This window comes from Myotis davidii, unplaced genomic scaffold (assembly GCF_000327345.1).
Source record: "Myotis davidii unplaced genomic scaffold, ASM32734v1 scaffold1129, whole genome shotgun sequence".
Lineage (NCBI taxonomy): Eukaryota > Metazoa > Chordata > Mammalia > Chiroptera > Vespertilionidae > Myotis > Myotis davidii.
The window spans coordinates 53072-65546 of NW_006299595.1; the positions used below are offsets into that span (position 1 = coordinate 53072).

At 38.2% G+C, this 12475-nt stretch overlaps 2 protein-coding genes across 2 annotated transcripts; both read left to right on the plus strand.

The window, feature by feature from the left end:
- Positions 1-2910: 2910 nt before the first annotated feature.
- On the plus strand, positions 2911-4354 carry LOC102760606 (putative olfactory receptor 52P1). Its single transcript, XM_006775358.1, has 2 exons — positions 2911-2954; positions 3553-4354. Exons 1-2 carry the CDS (start codon positions 2911-2913, stop codon positions 4352-4354), a joined length of 846 nt encoding a protein of 281 aa, XP_006775421.1.
- Positions 4355-11377: 7023 nt separating this feature from the next.
- Positions 11378-12322, plus strand: LOC102760884 (olfactory receptor 52D1-like). The gene has a single exon (XM_006775359.1). It carries the CDS (start codon positions 11378-11380, stop codon positions 12320-12322), a length of 945 nt encoding a protein of 314 aa, XP_006775422.1.
- The last annotated feature ends 153 nt before the right edge of the window (positions 12323-12475 follow it).

A 12475-nucleotide genomic window follows, 5' to 3' on the forward strand; every position in this document is an offset into this window, starting at 1 on the left:
AAGTTATCCTTGACGCAGTGACATTCCATCTGTAACCTTAAAATGACTAGGAAGTGAGAAGTCTTGCATGAGAGAAATGTGAAGAGCATTAAAAGCTGAAGCAAGAACATGACACAGAATCTGAAAGGTAGTAAAAAAAAAAAAAGTATAGACTGGTTGAGACTCAAGGGAACTAAAAAAAAATGAGCTGTGTAGCAGAAAGTGATGCCAAAAGAGTTGCAGGGACCAGGTTATAAAGATACTTACTGGTCATTTTGGATATTGCAATTATAATCTATGAAGGTTACCATTATGTATAAGAAAGAATAGAGACTTTAATTCGGACATATCTTATTTTTTAATCTTGGTGATGTAGTGGTTAAGTATATGAAATGTGGAACCAAGGATATCCAGATTCAGACCCTGTTATTAGCTGTAAAATTGTATATGAATTATTTAATCTATTAGTATCTTTATTTTCTCATCTGTTCAGTGGTATTTATTTTTCCAAAGTCAGCTATGCAGATTAGTGAGAAATGGATGTTAAGCTTTAAGCCTAGGGCATAGAACATGATGACCTCACCGTACATAAACATAATCCTTTCCCTTTATTCTATGGTTTTATAATATTTTGCTGATATATTAAGCAAATACATTTCATATCAAAGCACTCAGCAGACCTTTGGGAAATAATAATGTCCTTATTTATTATCTTAAGGGATAGCTAATAACAATTACTCTACCTGAATGTAATTTATGTCTTGTAGTTTGGGAAAAGACCCCATATCCCAGAGGACCACTGAGTCCCCTGCCACCTACCTCCTTTAATGCAGTGTGATTGGGAGCAGAGCAAAACCTAGCTCTTGTTCACTGTGCATACTTCCTAGCAGCTACTCCTTATAGAAACTGGCTCTCTGGATGAATCTCAGCTTTTAATTTGGGTGAGTTGGTACATATGCAAGACAGGAAAAGAGAGGAAAGGGCTACATTCAAACATCTACATTTATAGAATGAAAAGGTTCTCAAAAAAGTAAATAATGTGTACCTCTCTGTAAACCCTTAGTAAAGTTAAAAATAAGTACTGTAGCCTGGCAAGTGTGGCTCAGTGGTCGATCAACAATCTATGAACAAGGAGGTTATGGTTCAATTCCTGGTCAGAACACATGCCAGGCTTGATCCTCAGTGTGGGGTGTGCAGGAGGCAGCCAATTAGTGATTCTCTCTTATCATTAATGTTTCTATCTCTCTCTCCCTCTCCCTTCCTCTCTGAAATCAATAAAAATATATTTTTCTGGAAGTGGAGATCTAGGTAATCAAGATCTTTAAGCCCACAGATAAAGCAGTATTGACTTGAAACCTACCTCAGTCTCAATGCCGCACTCCTATCTTACAATCATAGCAGAGCAAAGCAGAAACAAAGTTCTACCAAGGAGAAGAAACTCTTACTTCACTACTAGAGGCCCGATCACGAAATTAGTGCAAAGGGCTTGGCCCTTGCAGCTGTGATGGCTGCCCTCGACCCTTGCACCCCTGGCTTCATCTGGAAGGTAGTCCAGAAGGTCGTTCAGCTGTCCTGTCTAATTAGCATATTACACTTTTATTATTATAGATAGACAGAAGTGGATGATTGTGAAACATCATCCAATGCCAGTCTTTGGGCTAGGTTATGCTAATACCTACCTATGCTACAGTTTCTAGACTGAGGAGAATTTAATCATTAAAAAAGACAGGAGTCATAATAATATATAATGACTCCTAAATAATTTAAATAATTATTAAATAATTATTAAGCATTAAATAATTTACTATTTGATAAGGTCTATCACAATCAAATGTAAGAAAACATATAAAGATGCACAGAAAATTATCCTGCATATTTTTGTCTAAGTTAATTCAGCAGAGTCATAGAGGAGATTCTTTTGACCGAGATACTACAAGAAAGCTGTGGTTTGCAAAGGGAAGAGATTATAAGGGAGGGAGAGGAAAGTTGCAATCATAAAATTATGTGAAAAAGGGCACAATTTCACAAAGAGCATATTGTTTCTAGAGAATAATTAAAAGTTTGGCATTATCTTATGGAGGGTATAGAAGAAGTACCTGGTGAAAAAGATGGTTTATTTTTTATTCTAAATGCTAATTTGATCACATCATGCTTAAATGTTTTATTGGAGTCACATTATGTATGGAATAATGACCAGATCCCAATACTTAATTTCTTAAATTACTCTGTGAAAGATAGTGTACTAACTTGTTAACATGTATTAATTAACTTAATCTTCCCAACAACTTTTTGTTTTCTCCACTTCACAGTTGAGAAAACTTGGGGGGAAATATAATAAGTATGAATAAGACAAATTAAACCTTATTATGGAACTAAATGCATTTATTTATTTATTTATTAATAAATTCCTCTAATAGAAGAACATAAAAAGAGCCTCTGATGGAAATCAATATGATCACATGCAAGGGGGGAGGGGGGGACAGAAGTGATAGCATTACTTATGATAGCTGATAATTTTCAAGAATTATTGAACTTTATTTACTCTCAATCAAATATCATAGTAACTCAAAGTAAATGATTATAAAATGGTCATTTAGTTGCATTATTTTTTCACCTAAAAATTAACATCTACAAAGATTCCAGATGATGCCTTTTTCATATTAGGATCACTAAGTATTACTTTCCTTCTTTAGTTAGTAAAAGAAAGTATGAACTGAAATCACACTAATTATGTATAAATCAAAAGAGATACCAAGTACATGCATCTCATTAATGTTTAGGATCTTCAGACAAAATAAAAGTTAAGAACTAGGTACATTGGGAAATATACAGAAGAGGTAGTAAATTAACATTTTTAAAAAACTGAGCTTAAAATAAGTAGATATATAAGTTGGAAATGTTTCATAGAAAAGGAGGAAACTTAGTAGAGGCATGAGGCAAACCTCAGGTTTTGAAGACTTTTATGCAGAAGACAGGTGTGTCTATAAAAAGGATCACAGTAGGAAAGGGTTCATGGCTCCTCAGGTTTGGTTCTGTGACAGTATTAGGACATGTAATGGACTAAGAAATGAGTATCCATGCTTAAGAGTACTCATAAATCAGCTAGAAAATTATGTTTAAAAATGACTCTCAGATTCGTTTCATTGATAATATCAGACATCTCTATCAAAAGCTAATTTGGTCTTGTTAAATCAAAGTGTGAATTCAAAAAGTGATATTGAATTTTATTGTACACAGATAGTAACCATGTTGGGTTTTGTTTGTTTGTTTTAATATATTTTTATTGATTTCAGAGAGGAAGGAAAAGAGAGAGAGAGATAGAAACATCAATGATGAGAAAGAATCATTGATCGTCTGCCTCCTGCATGCCCCCTACTGAGGATCGAGTCCACAACCAGGGCATGTGCTCTTGACTGAAATCAAACCCAGGACCCTTGAGTCTGCAGGCCGATGCTCTATCCACTGAGCCAAATCAGCTAGGGACATGTTGGGTTTTTGGTTTTGTTTTGTTTCTAATAAATTGTGAGATTCATGACTTGGTTTATAGTAAGCACTTTGTGTCTGGTTGCATAGTTTTTGCCTGGCTTTCCTAAGTTCCCTCCCCCCCCCCCCCCCCCTCTTCCTATGCATGCTGTCGGTCACTGACCTGGTCCTCTCCACGTCCACGCTGCCCCGCATGCTCTGTCTCTTCTGGCTTGGAGCCCATGACATTGCCTTTGATGCCTGCTTGGCCCAAATGTTCTTCATCCACAGCTTTACTGCCATGGAATCAGGCTTCTTTTTGGCCATGGCCATTGACCGTTATGTGGCCATTTGTCATCCACTGCGCCACAGCACCATTCTCACCCATGCTCACATTGCCAAAATGGGAGCTTCTGTTGTGCTCCGAGGAGTGGTCTTCTTTTCTCCACACCCCATCCTGCTCAAACAGCTGCCCTACTGCAGGACTCGAAGAATTGCCCACACCTACTGTGAGTTCATGGCTGTGGTGAAGCTGGCGTGTGTGGACACAGGAGCCACCAAACGTTACAGCCTCAGTGTGGCCTCTGTCATTGGGTCTTGCGATGGCTTTTTTATTGTCATCTCTTATGTTCTAATCCTCCGTGCAGTCTTTCGTCTTCCATCACGGGAAGCAAGTCTTAAAGCTCTAGGTACATGTGGCTCTCATGTCTGTGTCATCCTTGTTTTCTACTCCACAGCTGTCTTCACCTTCCTCACTCACCGCTTTGGCCACAGTGTGGCCCCCCGGATTCACATCTTTATTGCCAATATGTACCCTCTGGTCCCACCTTTTCTTAATCCCATTGTGTATGGTGTTAGGACCAAGAAAATTCGAGACTATGTCCTTAGTTTTCTAAGGATAAAGTTTGCCTGATTATGCTGAAATTATTTGCAGAGACAGTATTAGAACTTGAAGGGAAGAGTACAAATAACTTATTTCGTCTCATAATAGACATGACATTTTCTTCTGCTGAAATAAGACTTTTTATCAGATTTCAATGGGGAAGGGTCTTCCAGGTGTATTTTTCATTTGTTGCCAGACTTGGTGTGATGATCTTGGAAGATAACTTTTGTCCTAAAAGGGTTTCCATCTACAAAAGATAGAGATCAGCAGCACAATGGTACCAGCCAATAAATCTCAAACAGCTCCAAATACCTTCTTGCTGATGGGCAAGAAGTTTCCCAATTCTAATGGAACTAGTAGGCACATGTTCATTTTGTGTACATCTAATTTTAGGGAGCTTACTTAGAACTTGATAAACTGGAAAGGGATTCCCTTCTGCTCCCTGCTGCTACTGACCTTCTGTTATATGAGTGGAGGGTAATAGTGTATTGTCCAATAGGTAGTGATTTAAAAAGCAAAGAAACTCATAAGAACCTCAAAGGATTCCACAGGAACTGTTGCCAAATGAAAAATAATGATCACTCAATATTCTATAGAAGAATCAGTATAATAAGATTCATGTCTTCTGAGTACAAGAAATACTTGCCTATTATTTTCACAAGAATAGAAATGTAGAAAAGTACCACATTGCAATAATTGTGTTCACAGATTACTATAATAAAATAAAGCTTTATGAATTACCTTTCTGCTGTTTCTCCTGTCATATTTATGCATCCTTTGCACACTCTGTTTTGTTTGTAAAGACTCCCACCTTCATCCAAAAAATAAGTTTCTTTATATCTTCATGGTTTTACTTACAATGCTTCCCTTTGTCCAGGCACCTTCTTATCTACAAAAAACTTAGTTATACTTCAAGGTACATCACCTGTTTAAATTCCCCCATGTTAGTAGAAATTTTATTTCCTCAAGTAAAACTAACTAAAAACTGTCCCTACCGTTATTGTGAAAAATGTCACTATATATTGGAGTTAACCTGGTATGTCTTTTTACAATTAAATTCTTATAGTTAGAGGTTAAGTGCACTAATTCTAGAGTCAGAGTGCCTGGATTCATCCCTTATCTCTGCCACTTACTCTCTGTATATCCAGTCATTTTCTGGGCCTTGTTGTCATAATGAATAAAATGGGGATCATAAGATTTCCTTCCCTATAGGAATTTTAAGGATTAAATGAGTGAAAGCATATAGGAAAGGCACTTATACTAGTGCCATATAGTAGACCTTAATAAACACTACCTAACTGGATCACCATAACAAGTGTAATTTTGCATGTTTATTATATGCCACACTTTGTCAGACATGTATGTGCAATGTACATATACAAGCATATATTATCACCATAATCATCAGAGTTTTAGTTGGATTTCATAGATGAGAAATTTGGACTCAGGGAGTTTAAATAATTTGCTCAATGTCACATGTTGATTAAGTGGTGCTGCCTGAATTTAAATAAACACAAAAGTACTCAATCCCATACTTACGATAAAGACTATCCTCCATTTACTTTTTATCACTAATACCTCTCAGTACCTATGAACACATGAATGCAATGAATGCTTCTGAAGGAAGGAATGATTCTATAAGATGTTTGAATCTATGTGTCCTGTATGTTAGAACTCCTACCTATGTGATAGTTATAATTAAGCTACTAGCTGAATTAAAATCATAAAGACTAGACTAATGATGATCTTTTTGTAAGATGATGGAGAAAAATGGCAATGACAGGAGGTAGGGACAGATCTCTCTCAGGCTGAAGAGAAGAGAATCATTATGGAAATGCAAACTTTGGGAGTATTGCCATTACATTGGATATTTCCTGAAGATGAACTGCCAAGATAGATCTTTTCGCTGTATTTTCTTTTTATCTGGAGTGCCATGAATTATGGGATTGAATTATAATACACTAGGCGCCCAGTGCACAAAATTCATGCATGGGGCGGGGGGTGTCCCTCAGCCCGGCCTGCACCCTCTCTAATCTGGGACATCCTCTCACAATCTGGAACCACTGGCTCCTAACCACGCTCACCTTCAGCAGACCCCTTGCCTCCCACTGGCCTGCTCACCCCCAACTGTCCCCTCACCCCTTGCCTGCCTGCCTACCCTGCCAGGGCTCTGTGATCAATGCTGCGCAGAGGGAGGCCCTGCCCACCAGGCCTGGGCTCACCATTGATCCCCACTCACATGGAGGTCCTGCCCACCCTGCTGGGGCTCTGGGATCAATGGCAGAGCAGAGGCAGACGTTTCCCACCCGGCCTGCGTGCACTCCGCCATTAATCCCCAGAAGGTTGCCGGAATATCTCTTGGTCTAATTAGCATATTGCCCTTTTATTAGTATAGATTCCTTGACAATTATCAGAATTGTTTATATGTTACATTTGGAAAATAATATGAACTAAGGAGTTAATACTTATAAGCTATCTACCAATGGCTCTCAAATTTGAATGTTTAACAATAATAGTCACAAAACTAAATCTTCAAAAGCCCTGAATTAAATTCTAGTCAAATAAAAGAGATATGCAACTTATTCATATATTCATACAACAAAAATCAATTTATGGAGTGGCTAAAATGTGCCAGATTGTGCTAGGTTCTGAGGAGAAGTGGGCAAAAGAGAATTTCATGTCTCGGGGAGTTTATATCCTCATGGAAATGATATAATTGAGTGATATTCAAATGCATAAATGTACTGGATATTTACTGCTGTCACATAACATAGGGCTTTTATCTAGTCTAGGAGAATTAAGGAAAGCTCCCTCAAAAATGGCATTTACTTAAATGCTGATTGGGAGTTAACTAGCTAAAGAAAGCAAGAGAGGTCCTGAACGGGGTGGTAATGTTACAGGGAGAGAGAACAGGATGTGTGAACATGTGTGGAGCTTAGAATAGGAAGGGGTATCATGCTTTCAAAAGGCTGAAGGAAGTCCATTTCATGGGCTGGAATAGAGGGTGAAATGAAGAGTTGCTAAGTAAGGCTTGGATAGTAGTGATCAGGGGTGTGTAGGGTGTGCTAATGATTCTCAAATTTATACTGAAAACTAGACAATGTCAATGTAAGTTTTATGCACAGGAGTGACACAATCAGGTTTGCTTTTTAAAAAGATCCTTGTCGGCTTCTTGTCCAAGATGGAGGCATACGAAGACCCCGAATGCACCTTGTCCCAGGAACACAATGAATTTACACCTACAGACAGAGCAGCTCTGGCTGAAGAAGCCCTGAGATCTGAATGTACAGCTTCTGCAAAACAAATGAGAGAGAGAGAGAGAGAGAGAGAGAGAGAGAGAGGGAGATCTCCAGTCCCAGGGATTTACCTCTGGCAATTCCTACAGTTCCAACCCCCTCCAGCTTCAGCTCCAGATCTGTGTGACTTGCCCTGGTACAACCTGAAACTCATTCTCCCTTAAACTTGGTATTGTGCAATATTTTTTTCTAAATCTTCTCTATTGCTCCTACTTTCATCTCAGCTCTCTGTGTTTCTGTTATATAGTTAATTACCAAACAATGGCTTTAATTTAGTCTATTAAAATTTATTTAGTGCAGCCCTAACCAGTTTGGGACAGTGGATAGAGCATCTGCCTGTGGACTAAAGGGTCCCAGGTTCGAGTCCGGTCAAGAGCATGTACCTTGGTTGCGGGCACATCCCCAGTAGGGCGTGTGCAGGAAGCAGCTGATCTAGTTTCTCTCTCATCGATGTTTATAACTCTCTATGCCTCTCCCTTCCTTTCTGTAAAAAATCAATAAAATACATTTTTTTAAAAAATAAATAAAATTAGCTTAGTGCATACATTTTTCCCCAGCTTTTTTGGTTTATAATTGCATATAGGAAATTAAGACTTAATTTCACTTTAAGTTTTGCTTATGCAGCTGCCAAGGTCACAGGAAATTAAAACGTTTTAAACTATTGGTTGTGAAGCAAGCAATTTGTACGTAATTATAACTATAAACATTTCTGCCTTCTTTTATCCTAAGTTTCTTTAACTTCATATTAAATTATTCCTCTGCCCTTACTCTTCTCCTAGAGTACCTAAGCCATACGCGTCACCTCTCACAACACACACACACACACACACACACACACACACACACACACACACACAAATTAGTTCTACAATGCTCCCAAACACCTGCTTTCTTAAATTTTAAATTTATTGGGGTAACATTGGTTAATAACATTATATAAGTTTCAGATGTATAACTTCATAGTACAAACATCTGTATACTCCATTGTGTGCTCACAACCCAAAGTTTACTCTCCTTCTGTCCCTTTAACTACATGTGCTATCCTCAATTACTGGCTCTAGGCTTTGTTCCCCAGAATAGTCAAGCCAAGTAAAACAATTTGCTAACAGAGAGGCCCCTAGAGACCCTGGAGGGAGGAGAGGAGGCAGTGACAAACCAGTATAAATCTGCCTCCAGCTCAGACACTTCATCTTATTCTGGACATCCAACAGATCTTGTCTGAACTTCATGTGGACAGTTACTTTGCTGGTCCCAGTCCCACTGAGGTCAGACTCACAACCATCTACAGGTACTATTCTAGGAAAAGGGAGAAGAAGAGGGAGGGAAAAGAGTCAAAAATCCTGGGATGCAAATTCATGTAGGAAAAGGAGATTCCTAAATACCAAGCACCAACCCTTTCAAGTCCATGGTTGGGTTCTGAAATTTTTAGAATACCCAGTGGCATTCTTTAGGAAAGAATAAGTATATTTCCAGCTTTTACACCTAAATGGATGGTCTCTTTACTTTAAAATTAATGTTGATATTGTTGTTGCTGGCAATTATTTTTGATAGCTCAGGCAAAAATTTACCATGTTGCTTAAAGTGCGAATAATATCCTATTGCCACCACCATATGGGGAATTTTATCTACTGTATTCCTGGTTGATGATCATTTAATTTCTACCTGATAATGAGCTTCTGGTCCCACAGGGTATCTTTTCTGTTTGAGTTTTTGATAGGGCTATTTCCCTTATTGAACTAAAATGTACCTCTTTAAAATTTTTTAGCATATTTTATTTGGTCAGGTATCTCTCTGGTGATACTAAATTCTTTTTTTCACTCAAGAATATAATGAATCTAAAAATATTTGAGGATAACATTACCAGGGCCATCAAATCTTTCTTCTTATGTTGTCAATTCAAGACTATTCATATATCCTACTTACAGTTCTTTCTAAGAAACAAAAAGAACAATATGCCCTGGCCAGTGTGGCTCAGTTGGTTGGAGCATCATTCTCTGCACTGAAGGGTCACAAGTTCAGTTCCCAATCAGGCACATACCCAGATTGTGGGAGACAACCAATCGATGTTTTCCTTACTCTCTCTCTCCCTCTCCCATCCTCTCTCTCTAAAAAATGGAAAAAAATATATCCTCGGGTAAGGATTAAAACAAACAAAACAACAAAAAACAACAAACAAAAAATTTTGTTCAAATTACATCTGAGTGTGTTCAAAGTAAGTGGCAGGCTGAGGTTGTATCTCAAATATGTGTAATCTCAAAGATCTTGCTATTATCGCTATGCCAAGTTAAATTCCAGGAGACCAACCTATCATTCAGCTATGCTGTGCCTTTAACCAAATGCGGTTGATATATGACATACTTAGATCTGAACATATCAATTATATGATGTATATATGTGGGATTTTAGCAGATACGCCACTCTATTTTGGTGTTTAAATATTTAGAATAAATTAATTACTAAAAAAGATAAATAATTTAAGTTCATCAACAATTAAAACAAAATGACACAATATTCATATTACTATACTTTTATTTTTAAAGCAACTTTCTGTTATATTGTTTCATCCTAATTTCAGTTTAAGTTTTGTATATGGTTATAGGAAATGAAAATGTTTTAAACTTGATTTTGAAGCAAGCTATAGCAATTTGTATATAATTATAGTCTCAAACAGCTCTGCAACATTTTTTAAAATAAACTTTTAAGAATTATTTTAATTTTTTATTGAAAAATTTCTTTGATGTGATTCTTTTAAATATTATATAGTTGAACTATGTCTAACAAAGTCCGGAATCTAAACTTTAATAGTAAAATTTAATTGCAATCATATTAATAACAAAAAAGCTGTATTTCTATCCCTTTATTTTATTTACTATATACTTTTTTTAACTTTTAATCTGTTAAATATACTATTTAATCTATAACATCAAATAATTTGTAAATATGAATTTCTATTCAAAATAATTATGTAGGTCAAAATGTTCAGCAAATACAGCAGTCTTATTTCTATGGAAATACGTATTACAATTAATCACTGAACTATGCTCCCCATACAAAACCACATGAATTCACATATATATATATATATGCCACCCCATTAAACTTTACAAAGGCCCACTCCCCCACCATGCTTTAATACTAAAATACTGGAACTTTAATACTAAATTATTATCTATTGAGGCTTTTTTTGGATTCCACCTTTGTCATCCAAAATATTTGTTACTTCTCCAGAATTGTGTCAGGTGTAAGATCAGCAGGTTTCTGAGGTTCTTTGTAAAAATCAACAAATACTCCAGAGAATCCCAAAGCACCACAGCCAATCTCAAGAGGTGAGGACCCTGGGATGATAAAAATCAGCTTCCTCATCTTGAGTGAAAGCCATGATTTCTAGCTTTTACCGATAATGTTGAAAATGTTGGGTCTCTTGCCAGGCCCTGCTATCTGAGAAAAAAATCCTACAGGATTTCACACAGTGAATATTAATTAAGTGGGATCAGAGCCATAATCTAAACTATGGAGTTGATATGTCTTTATTTAGAATTAATCCCTGAGACTATTTCTTCCTCTTACAGCCAAGGATTATCTTCTCTCTCACTACAAGTTGCAGAAGCATTTATTTGATCATCAGTTGACATAATTTAATTATGACTGCCACCATAAAGTACTACCCAGTGTTTTAAATGGAAATATACACTGATTTCAAAATGTCCCTTGTCTCTTTCTCCTCAGGAATCAGCCCTTGGAGGAGCTCAGGGTAGGGATGTCCTCTTGCAACAGCTCCATTCCTCAGCCCCTGACATTTGTCCTGGCTGGAATTCCTGGCCTGGAATCTTCCCATGGCTGGTTCTCTGTGCCTTTCTTCTTGGTCTTTGCCATTACAGTCATTGGCAATGCCGCCATCTTATGCATCATCCGAGTGGAGAAGAGTCTTCATGAGCCCATGTTTCTCCTCCTGGCCATGCTATCCGTTGTTGACCTCTCCCTGGTCACTGTCACTGTGCCCCGCATGCTGGGGATCTTCTGGATGAATGCCAAAGAAATCAGCTTCAATGCTTGCCTCGCCCAGATGTTTTTCATCCCTTGCTTTTATGTCATGGAGTCTGGGATCCTCCTGGCCATGGCTTTTGACAGATTTGTGGCTATCTGGCACCCTCTGAGATACACAACTATCCTCGCTAACAACATGCTTGTGAAGATGGCACTGGCTGTCCTGGCAAGGGCAGCGGCAGTGCTGACCCCAGCACCCATCCTAGCAAAAAGACTGGAACGCTTCCAAACCCAGGTCATTGCTTACTCCTACTGTGCCTACATGGCTGTGGTGCAGATAGCCTGTGGAGACATCTCTGACCACATTGTCTATGGCCTCATGGTTATCGTAGCATCTGTGGGGCTCGATCTGTGTTTTATCTGTCTGTCATATGGGCTGATCCTTCATGCTGTCTTTCGAATACCCTCTTGGGAGGCACGGGGCAAAGCTCTCAGCACATGTGGCTCTCACCTTTGTGTCATTGCTCTCTTTTATTCTCCTGTTGTCTTTTCTGTTCTGGCCCAGACTTTAGGCTATCATATGGCTCCCCATCTACAGATTATCATTGACAATCTCTATTTCCTGGTGCCTCCCATGATCAACCCTTTGATATATGGAGCCCGGACCAAGCAAATGCGGGAGTGGGTGCTCCGGATCCTGCACTGTCGAGGAGACTGAGGTTGAAACCTGAGGTAGACGGGGACCTGGATATGGAGCTGGAAATCATGTTAGGTTGGAGGTAGAGATAAAACATGCCAGATTGGGGCTACGTGGGAAAAGGAAAAACTAAAGCAAGAGGAGGACTTAGTGTGAGAATGTAATTGAGACATG